Source organism: Pelodiscus sinensis, chromosome 1, assembly GCF_049634645.1.
Source record: "Pelodiscus sinensis isolate JC-2024 chromosome 1, ASM4963464v1, whole genome shotgun sequence".
Lineage (NCBI taxonomy): Eukaryota > Metazoa > Chordata > Testudines > Trionychidae > Pelodiscus > Pelodiscus sinensis.
The window spans coordinates 118,634,040-118,658,190 of record NC_134711.1 but is presented as its reverse complement, the minus strand read 5'-3'; the positions used below and the strand labels follow the sequence as shown (position 1 = coordinate 118,658,190).

The following is a 24,151-nucleotide window of genomic DNA, read 5'->3' as shown; positions in this document are numbered from 1 at the left end:
TTTAAAATGTAATCATGCAAATATGCTGGCGCACACCCTCTCTATGCAACCCACTTCTCCCCTCCCTGCCTCCAACCCAGACAGACAGAGGACTGTAGCAAGTGAGACAGGACACCCCAAACAAACTCCCATTGCCTCTACCTCACTGCACAGATGCTAGCACCAACCAACCCCTGTGCAATATGCACCCCAGCCCAGGTGGGGATGGAGATAAAATGCTGCTTCTCAAACTAGCAGACACCAGCAGTTGACACAGCACACACATCCCCCCAAAAACCAGAACAAACTCCCCCCATCTCCACCTCACCCCAATGCCAGCACCCACCCACCCTCCTCTTTCTCTCACGCAGTCTGCCCCTTACTTCCCCCTTCCCAGCCCAGAAGGGTTGAAGAGACTGCTGGGTTTCTGCCTCTCTCCTCGAGCAGACAGGACTCTCCAAACTCCCCTCCCTTCTGACCCCTTCCCCCAAGCAAATTAATTAATTACTTACTCACTTCCCCCTAGTCACTTATTTCCTCCTTATATCATGGTTACCTGCTCTGGGAGCTCCTCAGTTCAAGCACGCAGGTAGCTCTATTTAGCTGCTGCTTAGTTGGATGCCCTGGTACCTGCTGGTCCGCTAAGCTCCCTGCCTGCGCAAGAGCTGTGAACCTCTGAACAGGGCTCAGAAAACAGCTGAGCAGCCACAAAGATGCTCAGCTTCCAGGGAACTTAGCCCCAGTTCCTTTTCCTCTGACCTATAAAGTATTTGAATGGGTCAGTGAGCCATTTCTGGCTACTAAACCTTATCAGGGGCCTTTGAACTGCTTCTCTTGGAGGAAAGTTCTCTGAGGGTCAATATTAGTGTCTTAGGATAGTGCCAAGAAACAAAGACTCTTGCTTTCTCAAACTTCTATAAATGCTTTGGTGGATCACTATTCAGAGAAAGGAGAGAGAGTATCTTATGATTTAGCATCTGGGTTGAGCCCCAGCACCTTCTAGGGAAGAAAGTCTTTAAAGAGGATTGAAAACATGGTTTTGTGGGTTTATTCACCTTTTTTCAGGAGTCTCTTCTAGTCCATCCATCAGTTTAGCAGATCATGATGGGAGACAGAAGTTTTGCTGACATGGTGCTAGACACATGAGTGCTTATGTCCGTGTAAATCATGCCTCTTGGGAGGGAGTGAAATATTCCCCCCTCCCCCACCTCCATTGACATAAGCTACAGTGTAGACATAGCCTTAGATGTGTTGGCTGAGAATAGCCTGAATGTCGTTTCCCATGGCTTCCTCAGATATTCCACTAATGTCTTCTGTTCCTTCCTACTGGCTCGCTGGGCATTATGGATTTAGCCATGATGTGGGACAATAGGTTATCCCAGCTCTGTATGATAGCTGTCAACTTCAAACTGGTTAGACTACCTCCCATTTTTAAAAGAAGCATTCAGTTGTATTTCTTTAAGCCTTTTCTTTAGGGAAAAGTAGTCACTCCTTTGCAATTAGGATACAGGAAAGAGATTCTGGGGATGATGGCCTAAATATAAGCTTAGTTTTGGTATATTGGAAAGGAGCAGCTTTCTTTTGTTCATGTATCTGGAAGTATACCTAAGGCCTCCTCCGCAGCCCTAAGTAAAGATTTTGGGCTGTGTTGACCTTTTTTTTTTAACTTGGGAAAGAGTTGCTAGAATCTCATTTTCTTTTTCCCACTGAGATTCTCCACAGACTCTTGGATCCATTTCCATAGTCCTTCTAGGGTATCCTTTCTCTCTTCACTTACTTCCCAGCATAGTAGTTTTCCCCCAGATCAGGAGAAATGTTTTGACAAATTTCTGGATACCTAGTTCCATCCTATCTAATGCCTAGTCTGAATATAAGTTGCCCAAGTTGCAAGACTATTTGGTTTGAGCAGCTCCTAGAATGCCTGCTTAGTTCAAAGAAACGTGATCATTAAGTAAACATAAGTTTCATGAAAAAACTTTACAATGAATGGTCCTGCAGCACCTTAAAGATTAATAAAAAAGTAGATAGTATCATGAGCTTTCATGGGCACAACCCACTTCTTCAGATGTTTTGTGGGTTGTGCTCACAAAAGCTCATGATACTACCTACGTTTTTGTTAGTCTCTAAGGTGGTGCAGGACCATTCCTTGTTTGTTTGTTTGTTTATTTATTTTTCCAGTTACCGACTAACCTGGCTACCCCTCTGAGACACAAATTTCATGTATATGCCCTTGTGGTGTGATCAATCATGTTAGCAATCTTGGCATTTAGAAGGCCAATCTGGAGAAAACATATTCACAAAGTCTGATGTGAGTAACTGACTACCTGAGTTATGGCACAAGTAACCCACCCTGCTAAAGTGTCTGCCCCTTCCTTATGGTATGTCTACATGGAAAAAGATCTCTCCCCGCCAACAATGAATTTCAGAGCCTGCATCTAAAGACTTGAGCTATGGCACTAAAAATAGCGATGTTAGGTATTTGGGCTCAGTCTTTCAAGCTGGGTTGGACGAGTGAGTTTCAGTCTGCACAGCTACAGGCAGTTCCCGGGTTACGTACAAGATAGGGACTGTAGGTTTGTTCTTAAGTTGAATCTGTATGTAAGTCGGAACTGGCGTCCAGATTCAGCCGCTGCTGAAACTGACCGCCAGTTCTGACTTACATACAGATTCAACTTAAGAACCCCAAGTCAGCTGCTGCTGAAACTGATCAGCGGCTGATTCCAGGAAGCCTGGGGCAGAGCAACTCTGCCTCGGGCTTCCTATAGTCAGCGCGCTGGTCAGTTTCAGCAGCGGCTGACTTGGGGATGCCTGGGGCAGAGCAGCTGGGGTGCTGCTGGGTTGCTCCAGTAGCACCGCTCCTCGCTCCTTGGCGCTACTGGACCAACCCAGCAGCACCCCAGCTGCTCTGCCCCAGGCGTCCTGATTTAGCCACTGCTGAAACTGACCAGCAGCGGCTGAATCAGGACCTGGGGCAGAGCAGCTGGGGTGCTGCCGGGTTGGTCCAGTAGTGCCCAGAGCGGTGCTGCAGGACCAATCGGCAGCGCCCCAGCTGCTCTGCCCCAGGGTCCACAACAAAAGCTTGGTCTGCTGGGGGGGGGCACACTAGCTGCGCCTCCTCCCCCCCAGCAGACCAGGGACACAGGGAGCAGAGCCGCAGCGGCAGCGGGGTGCCGCGCCTCTGAGGCTTTGCTCTGGCAAAGTCTCAGAGGCGAGGGACCCTGCCGCGGCTGCGGCTTCAGTCCTGGTGCCTGTGGTCTGCTGGGGACGGTTCCCAGCAGACCACAGGCACCGGGAGCGAAGCCGCAGCAGTGGCGGATTCCCGCGCTTCTGAGGCTTTGCCAGAGCAAAGCCTCAGAAGCGCGGGAACCCGCCGCTGCTGCGGCTTCGCTCCCGGTGCCTGTGGTCTGCTGGGGACGGTCTCCAGCAGACCATAGGCACCGGGAGCAGCTTACGAACGGGGCTTTCTCGCCCCGGAGCTCGCAGGTAGCAATCCGCCATCTCGACCTCCAGGGTGAGAGAGCCCCGTTCGTAAGTGCGGATCCGACATAAGTCGGATCCGCGTAAGTTGGGGACTGCCTGTATTTTTAGTGCTGCAGCCAAAGTTCTGAGAGCACCAATCTGTAGAGCCAGGCTGAGACTCGCTGCTGAGTTTTTATTTTTTTGCTGAGACATACTGTCTTCTCAGTAAGAATGTATTTGTTCCGGGACAGCTTAATTGTATAGCAGAACAACTAAGCAGATCCAAGGACACAGGTCCCCAAAGTCTGAAGACTCTCAGCAGATTTCCAGAACGTGGGGAAAATGCACAATAGAATTGTTAGAAACTAAATGCCACTTCAAGTGTTTTCGTCAGCCAACCAAGCCTAACAGTGTTGGTCCAGACATATTTGTTATTTCATGGAACTTCTCCTGGTTTATGTATCCCTTCTTGGTCGTCATGGAACATTTTTAAAAAAAATAGGATTTTAAAAAATCGTTCTTGTTTTGTATTAGCAATCTTGTGTAGGTTTGGTGTGGCCAACTGCTGTTGCAGTCTGGAAGGATAAAATTCCTTTGTGGTTACGCTATAAAGCAGGACAAAGCTATGTGTATCTGACTGGCTGTGACAAATGAACAAATTGTTTTATCTAATGTAAAACCTACAAAGGAGAACTTACTTGAAAATGTTAGTAGCATTCTATAACAGTTGATTGCTTGATTTATGGTCAACTTTATGCCCAGATTATCAGATAGGCAATGAAATGAGTGTGATGGTCTTAATAAAAATGCAAATATAGGCTTTGTCTACAGTTTTTTAAAAAATTAAAACACAGCCACAGCAGCTCTTTAAATTGGAAGTGTGGCCATGGCAGGAGCACTGGGAGAGAGCTCCGTAGTTAACAGCGCTGGGAGCCTGTTTACAGTGGCGCTTTAGAGTGCTGTAACTTGCTGCATGGGGGGGGGGGGGGGGGGATTTTTTCCCCCCCCTGCTCCAAAAAACCTTTGAGCCAGGCAGTTTCAGTGCAGTAAAGTGGCAGTGTACACATAGCCATAGAATCTGTGTTTGAACTTAATCTTTTAAGGTGTTTAGTAATTGTTTTCCATCTTTAAACAAAGTTGTTTTATGACCTTTCTCCAACTCCAGAGATGTGCACATTTTCAAGCCAGAAATGATGATTGCATGGTAATTGTGTCCCCCTTCCATGTTGGAAGCATAGTCTACAATTAGATCCTTCTTTAATATATGTTGATTTAAGCCCTCTTTCAAAAACAAACAAAATTTTAGAGGTAGAATCCATTTGATAGTAAAGGAGTTTTACCATTAAGAGTTGCTTAACTATTAAGCTACCTTAAGTCTTAAACAATGTCTAAATATTATTTTCTTAGTATTAATGCACAATAAAAGCTGATGTATGATTCTGCACAGGACTCTGAATTAAATTGTCTCTCTTCTGGAGTACGGCCAGTAGGAAACCTTTCAAACTGACCGTTTTTAATTTTAAAATATGATTTAAGCCGAATAGAGCACAAAATGAATTTTCCAACTGCTGAACTGAATTAAGTGACTGCTGCTTATTATTTTTCTATCAAAAACACTTTGTGACTATCACCCTTCTTGTGTTATCATACACTGTTGTATTTTGCATAAATACTTTTTACAGATTTCTGCCACACTGCATCATTTCATGGATTGTTGGATTTATATACAAATTCTTCCCAGTGTTAAATCTTTAGAGATGAATTTTTGTAATGCTTTTTTTAAGTCAGTTTCATTATAACACTGTAAGCTAACTAAAGTAAAACTATATACTGACGGTGACTGAAGAAAAGGCAGCACCATCTAATGCCCCTTTAAGACACACTCTAGGGAGAGAATTCTGAGAAATTTCAAGAAAGCCAGAGGGACTGTGATTTGTGGAAATGGTTGCATGCTCCCTTTATGCAGCATTCTGTTAGTCAGACTAAGTACCGTCATATGATTTTGTTTTTGTGATGTTGTCAAGTGTATCCATGTTGCATATATAAAACCTGAAATTTCACGCACACTAAAGGGTGTGCAGATGCATTTGTTTTTAATTATAAGCTCTGCTAGCACATTTGAGGTCTTCTGAGTAAGTTGCTTAATGTCACTGACTTTCTATCTCTAGGGCTTTGTCTACACAGCGAGTTTTTGCAGCAGAAAATATGCTAATGAGACACTCATTAACGTAAGTTGTGATATCATTAGCATATTTTCTGCCATTTCTTTTTGCACAAAAAGAAGCAGTGTAGCTGCTTCCATTTTGCACAAAAACCCCATTTTGTGCAAGATCCTTGTGCCTCTCCAGGACAGGCATAAGGATCTTGCGCAAAATGAGGTTTTTGTGCAAAACGAAGCGGCTACTCTGCTTCTTTTTGCGCAAAAAGAAATGGCAGAAAATATGCTAATGATATAATGACTTATGCTAATGAGTTCCTCATTAGCATATTTTCTTCTGCAAAAACTCGCAGTGTAGACAAAGCCTAGGAGTCTTGTGTAAAATAGGACTTGGGATCAAAGTGCTACAACCCGAATTTTGAGATGATGTTCCTTATCTTAGTTAGCCAAAGTAAGTGACTGAGGTTAAATGAAAGATTAAAATAAGGCCTCAAGTTAATTTTGAATTTATTCTTTGAACTGAATTTTTATATAAAGTGCCCTATTATCAGCTAACAGGTGAATTAAAGAGAATTTACAAAAGAACCAAAACCAGTAATAATGCAAATATTCTCTTAACTGTTTATTTATTCTGCAAAACAAAGGACTCAACATTGTAAGCTGAAATGCTATAGTCAGTCTCCCCCTGGTGTACAGGTTTTGTAATGCACACTGTGTACAATTACCCTGTTTTGCAATACCTGCAGTAGGTATATTAGAATGAATTTCAGCCTTAATAGTGAATTTCCTTACTTTCTTTTGGGATACAGTCCTTAATATAGTTTGAATATAGCTTTTTATAGATTAATTTCTATGCATTTATTTTAACAGTAGCTTAAAAGGAAGGAGAAGGAATCTTTTTGTGGACACTTTAGTGTTCTGTTATGCTTTGCATTTAGCACCTTTCTTCTGAGGATGTTAAACCACTCTATAAATTTTATTGACTTCCTCTGGGAGGAAGATGGTATTCCTTACATTTTACTGATGGGAAATTGAGGCATTCAGTGGCCATCTTGCTCAGGTTCATGGGTGCAGTTTGTGGGAAAACAGCATGTGCAGTATTGATGTCAATCCTGCGCTCTGGCCATGAGACTGTCCTTCAGTGGGGATGTTCAAATATGTTTTTTGTAGATGTTACACGTTTACGCACTGTGTGTGTGGGGTGGCAGACAGCTCCCACTGAGTCGCCTTCACCCCTCCCCCACACTACTGCCTTTCTGTTAGAGGCAGCAGCACTGGGAGTGGGAGAGGTTGGACTGGTGCTTGCTGGAAGACAGCTTTTAAGCCAACTCCCCAGGAGCACCAACTCCCAGAGTTGTCAGCAGTTGTGCAATTATACGTGGAAGGGAGGAGTGTCTCCATGGGAGCCGGTATGCAGAGGGGGAGCTGGCTTTTAAAAGCTAGCCCCCTGCATGTACTAGCTCCTGCCTTTCCCACCACCCTGCACTTCTGCCTCTGATACAGGTAACCGTGAAGGTTAACCAATGAGCTCAGGGTTGTCGGTTAACCGTTTAATCATGTTCACTATCACATCCCTATCCTTCAGTCCTTTGCATTAGACTGTAATATGTTTTTTCTACTTTAGTTAATGGAGACTTAATGCCATAGTATGTACATTTTAAAATTGTATATCCAGGTACAGTACCATTGTATCTTCTCTAGATAAAGATTATTTCTCTAGATACAGGTGGTTATAGATTCATACTGTGCCTTAATTCTGACTAAGTTTGTCAAATATTAACATTTGAATTTTACAGTAGAATAGTACTAATTTTCACTAATGAGATCTGTTGATTCTCATTTTTTAAAAAGTGAACACATTTAAAAACCAAAGGTAGTGAATCACACAATTTACTGTGTCCACTTTATTTTGACATTAGCCTATTTTGTATTTGTAATAATTCATAGTGTACTAGTAAATATACTTAAGTATGCTGAAACATAATTAGAGCACTCTGCTATGAAACCCCAGAATTAGGGAGAAATGGCCAATGTTTGTGTAAATTGGTGAAGTATTGAGTGGCTAGGATTCTATCCTAGTTATAATCCTCTGATAGAAGTATAAAGGGATTGACGCTGCTATGATGGATGTAAATGCCCATTGTTTTAAGGAGCTATTTGCTTTTTTATATACAGCTTTTGAAATGACTTATGTTTCAAACTTTCCCTATAGCTAAATCGACTCCAACATATACACTTGCAACTTTTGAATAAAACTGTGTAATTAGGCACTGTTGCTATTTTTAAGTGGCCCATTTACTCCTGTTGGCATCAATGGGAGGGCTTTTAGCTGTTGCTTTCAGTGAGAGAAGGAACATGCAATGTGCATGTGTGTTGCCCTTTTTTTGAGGCTCGCAATTTAGGATGTCTATAACTGATGACAAAGGACTGCTTTCTGCTCCAGTGGTGGGAGTTATTTTTATCTGTAGAGCTTGATTTCTGTACCCACTTCAGCTGGTGTGAGGCTTATGACTCTAGAGCAGGATTTTACAGCCACTTTGCACATGTGTAAAGTAGGGATGTGAAGGGTTATCTGATTGAGGGATTGGAGGGTGCTACAGACAGGTGCTGTTCTGGATGGGAGTCCTGACCTGCTGCAGGCAGGAGGCTGCTCTAGTGTCCTGGCCAGTGCAACCTCTGTCTCCAGCGGGCCTGGGTGCTTTACAGACAGGGGCTACTCTGACTGAGACACTTGAGGGGGAGGTGCTTCAGCCCAGTAGCGAGCAGGAGAGGGCCACTCCAGCTGGGCTGGAGCGGTCCCCCTGCTTGCCCCCCTTAATCGATTAACCAGTTAAATGATAGGTTTAACCAGTTAGCCAATTAAATGGGATTTTACATCCGTAGGGTAAATGCTTAATAAGCAATACAGTGGAGAACTGGACTCTCCATTTCTTGTGTAGCAAATGAAAATGTGTATATGAAACAAACCCCACACTAACCTGGCAACTTCCTAAACTGCAAAGGTTTGTAAAACCAGTGAAGGCTGCTGAGTGACACTGCACATGCTGTTTGTTACATTTATAGAACCCAAACACCTAAAAGCACAGGAATAAATAAATAATTTTACACTGATTTATAAAAATGCATACTTCCTCACAACACCAATACATTCATACTAAACTACGACATTGATATGAAACTGCAGTATTCAGATGAAAACAAATGCTACCTAAATGAGTATAAAAATCATGTTAATTGGACTTACAGCCACATATATTTCTTTTTAGGGTGTTGATGATGCCTTCTACACATTAGTTCGAGAAATCCGAAAACATAAAGAGAAGATGAGCAAAGACGGTAAAAAGAAGAAAAAGAAGACAAAGACAAAGTGTATAATTATGTAAATACAATTTATCCTTTATTCTTAAGGGATACTTAAGTGATTTTTTTGTACATTACACTAAATTATTAGCATTTGTTTTAGCATTACTTAATTTTCTTTCTGCTTCATGAACCTAAATGCTTGTTTTAAATGACAGTGGAAACTTTATATCCTCTTAAGTGCCAGTATTCCTTGAGTGTTGGTTCTTGAACTAGCAATGCCTGTGGAAGAAAAAACAAACCCTGAGAATTCTCTTAGGATTTTTTGGTGCATGCACAGCTGATAACTTCCTATTTTTCTTACCAATTGTGAACTTTAGTTCTGTGTGCAAACAAAGTAATGAAAATGTTCCACAGCTCTTATATGGTTACTGTGGCTTTTTATCTGGTTGGATAAAAAGACTAGTCAGCATAAGAAACTTTTATTTCCAACTTGTTTTCTTTTATTCTAGATTGACTGCAATATTGAGAGACCAGAAGCCTTTATAGTCTTCCTATAGATTCTGCTTCTAGGCATCTAGTCTTGTAGCATTTCAAATCAACTTCAATGAATGTAAACATATAACTTTCACAAAGTTTTTTCACTGCAATTTGTCATGGTCATGTCTGAAATACTATATTTTTTCTATTAAAAAAAGAAAAATTTTAAAAAGACAATAATGCACACCTGGCAATGGAAAAAGTAAAAGTTCTAATTAGATTGATTTGTTATTGCAATGCTTTGCTTAAGACTTCCACTAACTTTTTGTATCTAGATACTCAGGATGAAATCCTGGTTCCACTAAAGTAACTGGCAAACTTCAGAGTATTTAGTAGGACCAGAATTTCACCGTCTGTGTCACTACTAAGAAATACTGGAAAGCCTTAACAAATGAGTAATTTCAACACTTAAAAAGTTAACTCATATGTTGATTCAGAGTTTATCCTAAGAATATAAGGTCAGAACCTTTAGCTTTATAGATGTCAGAAACCATTTTTTCAAGAGTGGCATTAAATATTTCCAAATGCCCATTTGTGTATAATATGGGAGGCATTTTGAAGTCCAGTAACTTCTTTAGATTTAGTAATACTGCTTGAATTCAGCTGTTTCATAGACATTAGTTGGAAATTCACTATGCCATAAATATGGGGACGATGGAGAATTAGCACAAATGTTCAGTAGGCATAGCTGATACAGGATGAACCGCTCTAAACCGACAATCCCTTGTCTAGCAACATCCGTGGTCCATCTACGGATGGACCACAGATGTTTCAATCAAGAGAACCCTGATGGCTGGGAGTCTCCCAGCAGGAAGACCTGTGGCTGTGCCAGTGGAGCTGGTGACCAACAGCCTGGCTGGGACTGGCAGACCAGCTTGGGACTAAGACCACAGTTGGGCAGGGAGGGGTCAGAAGCCAGGGCTGGGAGCAGAGCCAGGCAGAAGAGCCTGAAATGACCACTCTTGGTCTGGCAAACTCCCTCGTTCTGGACTGGTCAGATCCCAAGAGTACTGGGACAAGGAGGTCCAACCTGTATTATGGTTTCCAGAGCCAATATTGTCTTGTGGTCTGCTGTAATTCTTGTGAAATACTCATTTTTTGTTTCACATGTTACATGGTGGCTTAGTGGCATAAAATGTCAAGATTGTTATACTCTTAACCAGGTTTTCGGTGTTGTTGTTCCCAGAGAGTACGTCTACACTTGCACCCTCGTTCGAACTAGGGATGCAAATGTAGGGGACCAAAATTGCTAATGAAGCAGGGATTTAAATATCCCGTGCTTCATTAGCTTGATCTCACGGGCGCGTTACTCCACTGAACAGCTGTTTTGAAAGTGCATGCCGGGATGTGTTAGTTTGAACCAAATCTCTTGGTTTGAACTAACGTTACTCCTCATTTGAGAAGTAACATTAGTTCGAACCAACGTGTCCTGGCTCTCACTTTCACTTTTGAAACAGCTGTTCAGCGGAGAAACGTGCCGGCGAGATCATGCTAATGAAGCGCAGGATATTTTAATCCCCACTTCATTAGCAATTTTGGTCGCCTACATTTGCATCCCTAGTTCGAACTAGGGTTCAAGTGTAGACATACCCAGACTGATTTAAGGGTTTTTTAATGATTTTTCTGAGTGGAATTAATCCATTATTTTGCATAAGCTTTCATTCGTAGTATAGCAATAGTTTGGTTAATCCGAACCAAAGTTAGAGCCAGTTACTCCAGTGTTGCCAACTCTTGTGATTTTTTTTTAAACTGTGAATTTAGTAACATTTGATTTTTTTCCTTAAGGCTCTCCACTCCTGGAATTCAGTTGAATTTACATGAGAATCTCAGCTTCTTTTTAACGTATCTAGCCCTTATAGTTGCCAGGAAGACCTTGAAAAATGTGACTCAGCTGTATGTCAAATAATTAAAGAACTGAAGGCTAATAATATTCAACATGTATTAAAACCTTCTGATTTGTCAGGGCCTGGTTCATAAGCTTTTAGTGGTCATGATAGGCAATACAGGATAATTTGGGAATACCAGTAACTTTTAAACAGAGTTTTCAAATTGAGTTTTTTACAGAGTAGGATTTTCATGTAGCAGTGTAACTTAAAACATATATACAATATTAAAGGTACAACTACATGTGCAAGATGATTTCTTGTTTCTACACAGGGAGCAGTAGTGGCCGTATTTGAAGGAGAGCTGCAATGGTGTTTAGTGATATAATAAATGTACTACCTGTATTGATGTATGACTTAAATTGTGTGGCTTGGAAAGCATTACAATTTTAAAAAAATCATTCCAAGCTGCAGGATAGACTTCATATATATGACCAAACAAACACAAATCTGAAAGATGATTGTGGGAGAAAGTATAATTACATCCTAATTTAGGACCAATAGGAAGTGGGAACAAATCCCTGTAGATGTTGTAAACATCAAGTGCTTTATTTGCAATTTTTAAGTTTAAAACATCTTGAGGTTGAAAATTTTGTTGGTTAATTGAATTTTTTTAGACACTACTATCAGTGTATTGGAAGAATGTAGCAGAAGTGGATAATGTAACTTGAAAAAACAGAAAATAAAATCTTAAGACTTAAGACTTTTTTGTAACTGAATCTGCATGCAAATTTAGGGCTCCTTTAGACATATTTTATCGATTTTTAACTAAATTGGTAGAGAAACTAATTTAGCTGAAATGGGTGCAGCTTTCAAATGTGAATGCAATTATCAGTATAAAAATATTTATACCACGATAGCTTATTTTAATAAGTTTTATCTGTAAAACACCAATTCACTGGAATAAATATTAAAACTGTTTAGACCAGTCTTTTGATCTTTCATCAAAGTATGCTCATCCTTGCCACTGTTGTGCAGTTTTGTCTTAATGTTTGTAGAGACTTGGTGAGGCATGTTGAATTGCAGCTTGCACAAGTTGATCTAATAATTATTCTATCTTTCCTAAATTGAAATGCTTTCCAAGAACATATCCAGATGCTACCTTTTTTCTGATAGTAACTATTAAATGAACTTGTGAAGCCACTTACTACATAAATGCATTAGATTTCCAGTGCCTGATAGTAGCTTTATGTAACTTTTGGTAAACACCTTTTTTTGTTTAAAAATAAAAAGAAAAAAAGTCATCAGTTAACTTAAAGATGAAATATTATTGTTTTGATTCTTTTAACCAATACAGTTGTCCTAAAATCTTGGTTGGCTGAGGTTATGTAAAAAATTCACAGTATAAAATGACTGTCGTCATATTTCTCTCATAAGGAAATTACTACATAAAAACTTCCATTCTTTTGTCTATACGATCAAGCAATACACCTATTTCTTTCTTAGCCCACCATGCTGTAATTCTTTTTTGTAAAATATACATTAAGCTACACAGGCAGTAATCTTTCCTAACATTTCCTAATAATTCCACTGTCTTGTGTTTTCATGTTGAAAATACTTCTGCTTTTTCCTCTTGAGTGCCAACTTCTTACTAGAACGATTTCTTAATGTAATATGTTTACCTGGAATGTATTTTAACTATTTTTGTATAGTGTAAACTGAAACATGCACATTTTGTACATTGTGCTTTTTGATGTGGAACATATGCAGTGTGATCCCATTTTCCCATCATTTGGTTGCGTGACCTAAGAATATTGGTCATACCTGACATTAAATTAAAAGAATGACCACTGTTTAAAATGTTAATGTTTTATAGGAGTATGTGCTGTGAGGTGATCTGAAATTTGTCATTTTTTTGTCAAATTGTACTGCTCCTGTTTATTGTAATGTAATAAAAATAGTTATTGTGACCTTTTGTTGCTATTGAATTTGTTGCACCTTCCAATATTTATAGTTAAGTACCCTATAAACTTCATTTATTTGGCAGCCCCTTTCAATTTCTCTTGCTGTTTTGATTTCCAACCATGCTGTAATCATCTTTGCCCATCAACTTTTGTGCAACTTCACAGCCCCCACCTCCATTTACTGTCATATACTCTAACTGACTCTTTCCTTTGTGAAACCTGTAACAAATAAGTTTGGGCAAAACATTCTAGGATACTGGTCCAGGGCTTTGTTCTGTGTATTATCAGCAGGGCTTGTGACAAGTGATACTTTTTTTGCAGTTTGCTTTTCTTAAAAAACTAGGAAATTACACTCCCCCCCCCCCCCCATATTAAAATAATATTATTAGTGTGGAAAATCAAACACTCATAAATGAGGAAGTAAAGATGGCAGAGTTCAGATTGTATATGTATTCTAATTAGCAGGGCTTGACAAACCGCTGTTTCTACTCGCCCGGGGCGAGTAGATTTCAGCCGGTCCCTCCGTGCGCCCCATTCACCAGCACTGTGCGCATGCACGGTGCGGGGCTGGCAGTTTGCATCAACTATTTGATTAGTCGATAAGGATGCCTCCAGGGCTGTTGCTACACTTCAAAGGCGAAAGCTCTGTGGGGAGCATGGGGTGAATGGGGGACTCAAGCAGTCCCCAGCTGACCCCGTGGTGTTTCAAAGCGGCAGCACTGCATGGAGCCCAGGGTCAGCGGATGGGAGACTCCTAACTGGCCCTGGGCTGCATGCCGCGTTTCAAAACGGCAGACCCTGGGCTCCATGCAACCCTCCTCTTTAAAGCACCCCATCCTCTTGTTGCCTCTTTTTGATAGAGGCAGCAAGGTGGGGGGAAGTGACCAGTCATTCACATCCCTAGTCACAGTTCTGGTTATCTGGTGGGGCCTGGAGCAGCTCCCTGCTCACCCTGGGCAGGGGGCTGCTCCAGCCCTGTGTGACCCACCACAGATAAGGGCTGCTCCAGCTGGCTGGAGTAGCCTCAGTTCATGGTGGGCCCTGCCTGGTTATGTGCTGTGATTCTTCGGGAGCGGGACTGGCAAAGGCTGCTGGCCGGGGATCTCGCTGCTCCTGGGAAGGCATTTGCCCCTCATGGCCCCACTTCCAAGCTTTATACTGCAGAGCAGCGTTTCCCAAACTGTGGGCCTCAGCCTGGTACTGGTCCATGGGGGAAAAAATATCAGGCCTCAGCATGGCTGCTGGGGTGTTGCGGGCTCCTGGAGTGCTGGTGTGGTGCCCGGTCCCCCAAGCCCTAGGCTGGCCTGGACTGAGGATGCAGCTGGATGTTCCGAGCTCCCAGCACAGGCATAGCGAGGGGAGGAGCAGTAGCCCCTGGGTGCCATGCTAGGGGGGCGCCAGGGTGGGAAGGTGCGGGGCTCTGGGCTCACTTGGGCTGCAGGAGGAGGGAGATGCCAGGAACCCGGCACTGGACTCAAGGAGAGGGAGGCAGGGCAGGGAATCAGCACTGGGCTCAGCATGTCTGTAGTTCGGGGGGAGGTGCAGGGAAATGGAGCTCAGCTGGGCTGCGAAAGTGAAGAGATGCGGGGAGCTGGGCTGAACTGTGGGGGGGGGGGGGGAGTGCAGAGCTCAGAGCTCAGTTTGGCTGCAGTAGGGGAGAGGTGCAGGGAAAGGGGGCTCAGCTGTGCTGTGGGGGAGGCATGCAGGGAACCAGTGCGGGGCTCAACTAGGCTGAGGTGGATGCAAGGAGGCATAGAGAACAGAAGGGCAGCAGCTCAGCTGGGCTGTGAGGGGCTCTAGGGAACTGGTGCTGTACTCCCTTGGATTATGGGGGATGGTTTTGGGAGACGTGCAGGGAACCAGCAGGGGTGGGCAGCTTAGTTGCAGGGGAGGGAGGTGCAAAGAAGCCTGGGGGGGGGGGGGGAGACCAGGAGCCCTGAAATGACCTCCCCTGGTCCAAAAAATTCCCTCATCTGCAACCGGTCAGGTCCAGAGGGTGCCAGACCAGGGAGGTCCAACTCCTATCCAAATCCCCTCCTTGCACCCTCCCTCCTAGCCAGATACCCTACCACCAATCTGCTCCTGCTCCCGCCTCCCGGAGTGCCCGTACAACGCCAGGTTCCTCCAAGCCATGGCCCAGGCTGGGCAGAGGATGCAGCCAGATGTTCCAGGCTCCCGGAGTGCCCGTGCAACGCCAGGTTCCCCCAAGCCGTGGCCCAGGCTGGGCAGAGGATGCAGCCAGATGTTCCGGGCTCCCGGAGTGCCTGTGCTACGCCGGGTCCCCTAAGCCCTGTCCCAGGCTGGGCGGAGGATACAGCCGGGTGAAACAGTGAAAAATTATTCATTTTTCATTTTTTTTAATGTGTTTATATGTTTGGGCTGCAAAAAACAGTACTGAAAAAACACTTGTTCCGACTAAAGTAAAAAGTTTGGGACACCCTGATCTAGCCAGCTTTCTATCCATCTTACAGTCCATTTATCCAATCCATATTCCCTTATCTTGCTGGCAAGAATATTGTGGGTGACTGCATCAAAAGCTTTGCTAAAGCTAGCACTGGGGGCTTTGGGAGGACCAGAAGCAGCTTATTTTCATATTCATCATTTGCTTAATGAATACGCAAATATGCAAATGAATGTTACTGGTCCTACAAAAGTTTGTGAATGGATTTACCGGCCCAGTATCAAAAACTTTAGAACCCCCTGCTGCAGAGTCCAAAGTGTGTGTAACTGCTAAGTTTTTAGCAGTTACGTGGTTACCTTTTAAAACTTTTTACATCTAATTCTGATAGTCCTTAAATACTTGATCACATACCATTATTTTTCCAAAGAACTCCTACTTCCTTGAGTACCCAGTATGTATCTGATGGGGTTGAATTTAGGGGTTGAGTAGTAAGACTGTAAGACTTCTGATTCTTTTGTGACATGTCAGAAGGTATGCCGGGAATGAGAAAGGAGATGATTACATGATAAGAAAGAATGGTCTATGAAATAAGGGATCTTTTGGAAAAGGCTTTATTTTCCGCAAGATCAGCATCTAGACTGGCGCTTTTTTCCGGCAAAGCTTTGTGCAGGGGAAAAAAAGCGGCAGCCATTTTTATGCTAATGAAGCAGGGGAGATTTAAATCCCTGCTTCATTAGCACTTGCGATACGTCTAATTTACATCCCTTTCCCGAAAAAGGGATGTAGTCTAGACGTAGCCTAGGAGTCTCAGGCTGTGTCTACACTGTGGGGAGATTTGATGGCGAAAGAGGTTGACGTGCAAATTTGCCAAAAGTGAAAACCAGTCAAACTCTTTTTTTCTGCCTCCTATTGTCAGCATTTCAAGGCCACACTGTTAGTACCCTACTGACCGATACAGCAAAACAATGCGGGTAGGCGTCCCACAGTGTGGTGGTGTGGGAAGGCACAGCTCATCCCTGTGTTTCCTGGGGTTCCCTCAGAATTCTCTCAGCATCTTCAGCTGCTGGGAGCAGTATTATGAGTAACTCTGTGAGCTCTCCATGCTAAGGAATATGAAAGCAGCACAATTCAGCCCTCCCTCTGCAGCAGCAGTTTGCCTGCTGCTGTGTTCCTAGTGCAGGGCAGAACAGGAGCATTTCAATTATTTGTTCTTTGTCCCCAAACAGAGCAGCTCACTCAGCTGTCAGATGCTTCCCCAGCACTTTGAAAGGGGAGGGGTACATGCCTGCAGGGCAGCAGAGATCAAAACACTGAGCACAGCCATCAGGGCAGGCGTTGGAGGATACTGGCAGAACCCAGTTCTGTTGCCAAAACAAAACAGAGTCCACAATGGCTCTCTGTCAATAGTAAAGGGAGGTTTAAAAGCCAGTTCCCCCCAGCACCGTCTCCGTGGTGTGACCAGCCCCTCCCTGCTGCTGCCTCTAGCAGAGGTAGTGGTGTGGGGCAGTCGTGTAGGGGGACTGCTATGAAGAAGTCTCTGCCTGTGGTGGCCCAGGCTGTCTGCAGACAGAGGTTGCTCCAGCAGCAGCCTCTAGTCGTGGTGGCCCAGAGCAGCCTCTGCCTGTAGCCAGACCAGGCTGCTGCGAAGAGGGGCTGCTAGACCCCGTGTGAGCCATGAACAGGGGTGAGCTGGCCACAAACAGGGGCTACTGCTGGAGCAGCCTCTGCCTGCGGCCAACCCGGGCTGTGACAAACAGGGACTGCTGGACCCAGCACAAGCCAGGACCGAGCAGTCCCAGCTCTTACTGGTCCAGGACCACTCCAGCTCTGCATTTTAAATGTAGTAAGAGCCGTCTCTTACTTCATTTAAAATGCAGAGCCACAGCAGTCCCAGCTCGTGCCGGATCCATGAGCTACCCCTGCTCTGCCATTTAAATGTAGTAGGAGCCACGCTACCTGTATGCCCGGCTCGTACTACATTTAATTGACAGAGCCACAGTACGGGTAGCTCCTGGACAGGTGCGAGCCGGGACAGAGCACAGTCCCTTACCAACTAATCGTGAGGGTACTGTAGCCAATTTGAATGGGAACATTGCTGGCTGCTCCCTTTCCTCAGGGTGCAAGGGGAAAGTTCACAGTTCACTGCATTTTTCACTCTGCGGAGTGCAGGGGGAGACAAATCTGAAACTGTCCCAGACAGGCAACATACACCCATCACCAGGCTGGAGTTGCAGCAACCATGCAGAGGTGCTTCTTATCTGGCCCCATGCTGCTGAGGTGAGAGAGGGTAGGGTTCTCCTCTCTACGGGGCAGCCTGTATACTGAACCCCTTACCTCCAGCCCCACCCTCAGATAAATGAGCAGCACTGGGTAAATCTTCTTGTACTAAATAAAAAGGCAGTGCAGCTATAAAGATTTGTGTGGAAGAAGGACATTTTCAAACTAGGATAGTAGAAATGAAAAAGACCTCATTTATCTCAGACAAAATGGTATATTACAGTTTCAGTAACCTCTAAGTCAATTATATAAATAATGCGGCTAAACCAGCAACGCCACTTCAGTAGTTCACTTAAATGTAATTTTAAAAGTTTCATTTTACTTCCTCTTCTTGTGATCTTAAATGGAATTCAAGCATAGGTCTATATTAGCAATGCTGGCACCCTTTCAGGAATAGTGGCCATGATATAAGTGCTACACCAGGAGCACAGAGCATGATTTTTCAGCACTGAAACAGTGAATCTTTACAAAAAATATAAATTTTCACAGCAGACTAGAACTAGAGGACATCACATTCTGGGTGTGAACACTTAGCAAATGTTTCTCTAAATAATCATCTTCCATACACAGTGATTTTTTTTTTTTTTTTTACAGTTGAGAGAGGCTAAGAGTATCCGCTAACGTACCAAAATGACACAGCCACTAAAATATTTTTTTTAAACTAATTGCACTTTTGAAATGGTTTTCATTTGTAGTGAGTAGGAAACGATTCATAAGATTTTAAAACTAAGATTACAATAAACTCAAAAAACAAGAAAATATTAAGTTTGGGTCAATGTTAAACACTTAGCTTTTTTCCCATACTACATAGCATTTTTTTGTTCATATACATTTGATTTGCATTCAGTCTTAAATCCATTTATTTAGTGAAGAAAATGCGAGGAAACAAATTAGATTATTTTCTGTCGGAGTATTTTTGTGCATGAACTTCAATTTAGGCTAGATTAGAATGATGAGCAAACCCTCAGAGCTATCACTATAAGATCATTTTTACATGCCACAGAACTTTATATTTAAATAATTAAAATAGCCACTCTAAATGTAGTAATGTAGCCACTAACTTGGACATATTTATCTCATTGCCTTTAACATAACTATTCTTTTTTTATCAATTCATCCCAGCCGCTAACCTGCATCGTCACAAGTGCAGGGTCAACAATATTATAGCTCACTTGTTCCTATTGTCACCCTCATAGTACCGCTGTTTCATAGCCCTATACTTTCTGAGATAATACAAGGCCTCCAGCTCTTTTATAACAAATTCTCCACGAGCAATTAGTTGCTTAATTTTTTCTGGATCCTTCACATCCTTATTTTTTAGGAAAGCTGCCTTCAAACGGCTTCTAAAGTAGTCTGCTCCTTTGGGATATTCCCTTCCAAGGTACAGCAGCTTAAAAAAAATAACAAGTATTTTAGAACTTTGCAATAGGTGGCAAAATGGTTTTTTATCTAGTTAAGGAAAAGTGCTAGTGGCATTCAAGACACTTACATTTCTGTAAAGATTCAGCACTTCACCTCTGAGATTGGCCATTTTTTCATATTTCACTGAACATAGCACTTATTTACCTAAAGAATAATCAGTTTGATATTAGCCACATACTAAACTAACAAATGACTGCACTTTAATTATTTATGATATTACTTACACTACTAACCAAAATAACTATGATTGAATTAGATTTCCTTAGTTTTTGCTTTCCTGAATTAGCAGGAATGCATTTACAATTTAACGAAGACAGGTCTTATTTTAAGTAAATCAATCAATTCTGAAAATAATTCAATGTATATTTCCCAGTTCAAGATGTGGAAGCTTGCAAGCTCAACACTACAATTTTTTATAATTCCTTATATTAATATGTAGATTATATGGCCAGTAGGCAGCATCTCTTCTATCTCAATTAGACTGTCAATCTTCCAAGTACAGTGGCTCTGTCATTTCTGAAGTTCTTTAGATCAGGGGTCTCAAACTCCCATCCCCCAAGGATGTGGCCTTGGGGATTACTGGCAGGACTGGTGGTGGTTGGCAGCAGTGGTCCATCTCCCTTGAACTTCCTTTTGGGCTCGTCTACACTGGCCCCTTTTCCGAAAGGGGCATGTTAATTTCAGAGATCGTAATAGGGAAATCCGCGGGGGATTTAAATATCCCCCGCGGCATTTAAATAAAAATGTCCGCCGCTTTTTTCCGGCTTTTAGAAAAGCCGGAAAAGAGCGTCTACACTGGCCCCGATCCTCCGGAAAAGGGCGCTTTTTCCGGAGGATCGGGGCCAGTGTAGACGCTCTTTTCCGGCTTTTCTAAAAGCCGGAAAAAAGCGGCGGACATTTTTATTTAAATGCCGCGGGGGATATTTAAATCCCCCGCGGATTTCCCTATTACAATCTCTGAAATTAACATGCCCCTTTCGGAAAAGGGGCCAGCGTAGACGTAGCCCCTATGTTGGTGGAAGCCATGGGGAAGCAGAGGACTCAGCTGAAAAGAGTATGGGGGAACCTGATTCCCTGCTGCTGCCCAGCACCAAGCTCCTTCCCTGGTGATCCCTGAGGCTGCATCCCTTGGGAGGCAGGATGCCATCCAAGGGGAGAGGCTGGGGCAATGGAATGAAAAGGCAGGGGTTGAGGGACAGGAATGGACAGGCCCCCAATTCCAGCATTCTGGGACTCCCAGGCTGGATTGTACAGCTGCTCCAGCCAGGGATGACCTGTGGGCCAGGAGTTTGAGTCTCCCGCTATAGATGAAGCAAAACTGGAAGTGAACTATAAAAACCAAACAATTGAGATTCAAAAGTGGAAAAAGCTGAACTAGAAGAACTCTTCTGGAGTGATTTCTAAGTTCTTTTATACTCTGTTTTTCCTAAATAGCTGAATCATTTGTGATTCAGAAAGTAGCTGAGCATGAGGTCAGCAAGCTGTATGTTTTATGTTTAACTCTTGTAGCAAGACTGCATTTGAATCCTGAAAGATTTGTATGATGACTAGAGATCCTAGGACAGGACGGGGGGGAGGAGGGGGAGTGGCAGGTGGCTCTGCAGAAGTCAGCATGTGTATAACCCTAAATTCTCCCTAAGTAGCACAGTCTTATTGGGAGCAGCTCTATATAAATAACCAGCTTTTAAGTCCACTGGCTCCTGCCTGCACTCCCCTCCCCAGCTCTGCTGGCCTCTATGGGAGGCAGAGGGTATGTGTGTGTCAGACTCATCAGTTAACCACTACTTGGCTACAGTTCACATCCCCAGTTATAAGCCTATATTTTATTAAGCAGCAGAGATGGGACAATTTACCTTCTGGGGCTCAAAGTCTGTACATTCACTTTGAATCCAAAGGATTTAGAAAGTTCATGAGCATGCCATGGGGCTCCTGCTACTACTTATCATGAAGATCTGAGTCAGAAGTAAGGATGTTAAAAAGCGGTAATTGGTTAATTGTGTAGTTGATACAATCTGTTATCGACTACATGATTAGTCAGTAAGGGAAGGAACTCAGTCCCAGCTCATGACAGGTCCATGAGCTATCCCCGCTGTGGCCCTGCAATTTAAATGTGGTAAGAGCTGGGAGTGCAGGCAGCCCCCAGACCCAGCCCGAGCAGGGACTGAGCAAGCCCAGCTCAGTTCTGGCTCATGCCAAGTCTAAGCCCTACCTAAGAATAGGATTGCCAGATACCCTCACAAAAAATCCAGAACATGGCATGGGGGAAAAATGGGGAGGCGAGGGAGGAAAGGGAGATCAAACTTGTTGAGTCCTCCCCCCAAAAAAGTCATTGTGCCTTTAAGTTCCTGTGTTCCCTCTTCCCCCGCCAGAGGAAAAATATCCCCACCAGCTTTCCAGCCAAGAAAAACAGAAAATACTGGACATTTTACATGTCTAGTATTTTTTTTCTACTGGACAGGAGACGTAATTACCGGACTGTCCCGGCAAATACTGGACACCTGGCAACCCTAAGAGCCCTCACTACGTTTAAAATGCAGAGCTGCAGCAGACACAGCTCCCAGACCCTACACGAGCTAAAACTCAGCTCAGCCCCAGTTCGTGTGGGGTCCAGCAACCCCTGTTCACAGGGGTCCCGGTAGAAAGCTGGGACACCCCCCCCCCCCCTACGGCCAGAGACTTCTGCCACAGCAGCATGTGTTCTCGGTGAGCTCGGGGTCAACAGCATGGGGGGGGGGGCAGGTGGCACCACGGAGCTGGGGCGGGGAGAACTGGTTTTTAAGCCCGCTCCCCCCCCCCCCGTTGGTGAGAGCGAGCAGTCGACTGGACTAGGCGCTTACACCCCAGTCAGAACCCCCCAGCCCAGGACTCACCGGCCCCGCCCGCTCCCTCGCCTGGTGCGGGGCCCCTGGGGCTGACGGGGGGGGGGGCGTTCACAGTGCAGCACCCGCATGGGCCCCGCCCCCGCGTGGCACAAGGCGCTGCTCCCTCTCCGCGGGACGGTGCCGCCAGGGAGGCCCCTTGGGGCTGGGACTCAGAGTGATGGGGGGGGGGGGGACGCTGTTCTGTACCTTACCACTTGCCCTGCCGCAAAACCAGCCGCCGGCCGTAAAGCGCCGCCGGCCCCACCCTAGTGAAGCAGCCCCGCCCGGAGGGCGAACGGTCGGCTGGGCGGATGATGCGCGTGGAAGGCGAGTGCGGTTGCGCGGGGGCGGGGCGTGGTGTGAAGGAGCCTGGAGCGGCTGGCTGCGCGAGAGCTCGGCGTGGGCGGGGCTCGGGCGCTAGGTAACGGAGGGGTAAACAACTGCGGGCTCGCGGCGAGATGGTGAGAGCCGAGCGGGGGGAGCCCGGCGCTGGGGTTGTTGGGGGCGGCGGGAAAGTCACTCCCCCCCCCCCCCCGCTCAGTTCCCGTCTCCCATCTGCCTCGGCGTGTCCCCGGGCGCCCCCAGTTCGCGTCGCGGCTCCCGCGGGGTGAGCTGTGCCGGGCAGGGGGGCTGGTTTGCGTCAGACTCGGGCTGGGAGCCGCTGGGCCGAGCAGCAGCCCCGGTCTGTGCTGGGAACCGCTTCACCCCCCCCCCCCCGCACCTACTTGCAGCGCTCCCGGGGGGTCAAACACGGTCAGTCAGGCGAAGCGCAGGGGGTGAGCGCCCGTCACCCCGCACCGGGCAGCCAAGCGCCTCCCGCAAGGGGCGTTTCAGCCTCCCCCCGCCAGACGTGCTGGCGCCACCAACAAGAGCCCAGTTAGTAGGGACTTGGCGAGGGAGGGGGGTTGCAAGGTTCACCTCTGTCCCCTAGGACCGTGGTGTCCAGCCAACTAGCCTCGCTCTGCTGGCCTAATAGCCACGTGTGGCTGGCGTGTTGGGCCCCGTGGCTCTAAGAACGGGGCTGAGCACCAAAGGCGCTTCACGTGCCAACAGGTTGGCAGGAGAACCAATGGGGGCAACGGCCCTTGAGCTAAGCGATTCAGCAGGGCCCAGGACACCCAGCACCGCCACTGCTGTGGGTCCTTTAAATCCTGAAGGGAGCTTAGGGCTGGCTGACCCCAACCCAGCCCTTCTGCCTGAGGCCCCGCCACTTCAGGGAGGCTGCACCATCCTTGCTCAAGAGCCCTGTCATTCTATCAAATCCCTTGCATTTTACACAAGCCACTCAACTAGAAATCATGTTCTGTCTCTGCGAATCTGGGTTTGACTTCCGATGATAATCTGGAGGAGAGAAACACTTTGGACCAGTTCCTCAAAAGTATTTGGGCTCACCAAATCAGTGGACAATAGGAACTTAAGTCTCATTGAGAAACTGAGCCTTTATGCTAAGCCTGATGAATCCAGTTTCTTATGTTGTAGGAAATCCCTGGGATATTTTAGAATGAAACTCAGCTTGCATTCTCCTACACTTCACTTTCACACCCTATCAAATCCATTGCACAACAATACACTATTTCTTCGAAAATTTAACCATTTGGTAAATGAGGCAGTATTTGGTAGGGTACTGAGTGTTGTGATACTTTAGTTTCTATTCTTTACTCAGACTTCTTAGCATATGCACAATGTGCTTAAGGCGGCACAGGATTCATCACTGAATTTGGTTTGCTCGTGGTATCAATAACATGTCTGGTCCGGGTACTGACAGGGAGTGCAATGCGAGTGCTGATCCATATAACTCCTTATGTTACTTTTGGAAAAATCCCTTAGTGTCATTGTGCTTCAGTTTCTCAGTGTATAAAAAGGGATCAATGATTCACAAGTCTGTATAGTGATTGATGATAATTGTAATACTATATGTTCTATAAACTAAGGATGTTAGTAATCCATGTATCTGCAAAAAATGTTAT

At 44.8% G+C, this 24,151-nt stretch overlaps 3 protein-coding genes across 19 annotated transcripts in view; 2 read left to right on the top strand and 1 right to left on the bottom strand.

Moving 5' to 3' along the window:
- The window catches only part of KRAS (KRAS proto-oncogene, GTPase), a 208,257-nt gene extending 195,028 nt beyond the window's left edge, over positions 1 to 13,229 (top strand). For 5 of the 9 annotated variants that reach the window (XR_012896020.1, XM_075898656.1, XM_006127666.4 and 2 more), the window contains 2 exons: positions 8,863 to 8,975; positions 11,222 to 13,229. Coding sequence is in view for 6 of the 9 variants with exons in the window: in XM_075898656.1 (XP_075754771.1) it covers positions 8,863 to 8,975; positions 11,222 to 11,342 (234 nt within the window). In the remaining 3 variants the exon portion in view is untranslated. Of the gene's footprint in view, positions 1 to 8,862 lie in introns of all 9 variants that reach the window. The other 4 variants (XR_012896019.1, XM_075898628.1, XM_075898640.1 and 1 more) reach the window with 2 other exon arrangements.
- ETFRF1 (electron transfer flavoprotein regulatory factor 1) lies at positions 9,042 to 22,527 on the bottom strand. 5 transcript variants are annotated; one of them, XM_075898727.1, is made up of 4 exons: positions 22,397 to 22,527; positions 19,391 to 19,467; positions 19,032 to 19,291; positions 9,042 to 9,178 (listed from the first exon to the last, which is right to left on the bottom strand). In XM_075898727.1, exons 2-3 carry the CDS (start codon positions 19,430 to 19,432, stop codon positions 19,070 to 19,072), a joined length of 264 nt encoding a protein of 87 aa, XP_075754842.1. In that variant the 5' UTR covers positions 19,433 to 19,467; positions 22,397 to 22,527; the 3' UTR covers positions 9,042 to 9,178; positions 19,032 to 19,069. The 5 variants fall into 5 exon arrangements, with proteins under 5 accessions (XP_075754842.1, XP_075754808.1, XP_075754814.1 ...); XM_075898693.1 differs by lacking the exon at positions 9,042 to 9,178 and having other exon boundaries at positions 18,073 to 19,291; XM_075898699.1 differs by lacking the exon at positions 9,042 to 9,178 and having other exon boundaries at positions 18,073 to 19,291; positions 22,392 to 22,521.
- DNAI7 (dynein axonemal intermediate chain 7) overlaps positions 22,474 to 24,151 on the top strand; it is a 44,496-nt gene continuing 42,818 nt past the window's right edge. For 3 of the 5 annotated variants that reach the window (XM_075898577.1, XM_075898598.1, XM_075898563.1), the window contains exon 1: positions 22,570 to 22,645. In XM_075898577.1, the coding sequence (XP_075754692.1) occupies positions 22,643 to 22,645 (3 nt within the window). In that variant the 5' untranslated portion in view covers positions 22,570 to 22,642. Of the gene's footprint in view, positions 22,646 to 24,151 lie in introns of all 5 variants that reach the window. The other 2 variants (XM_075898592.1, XM_075898572.1) reach the window with 2 other exon arrangements.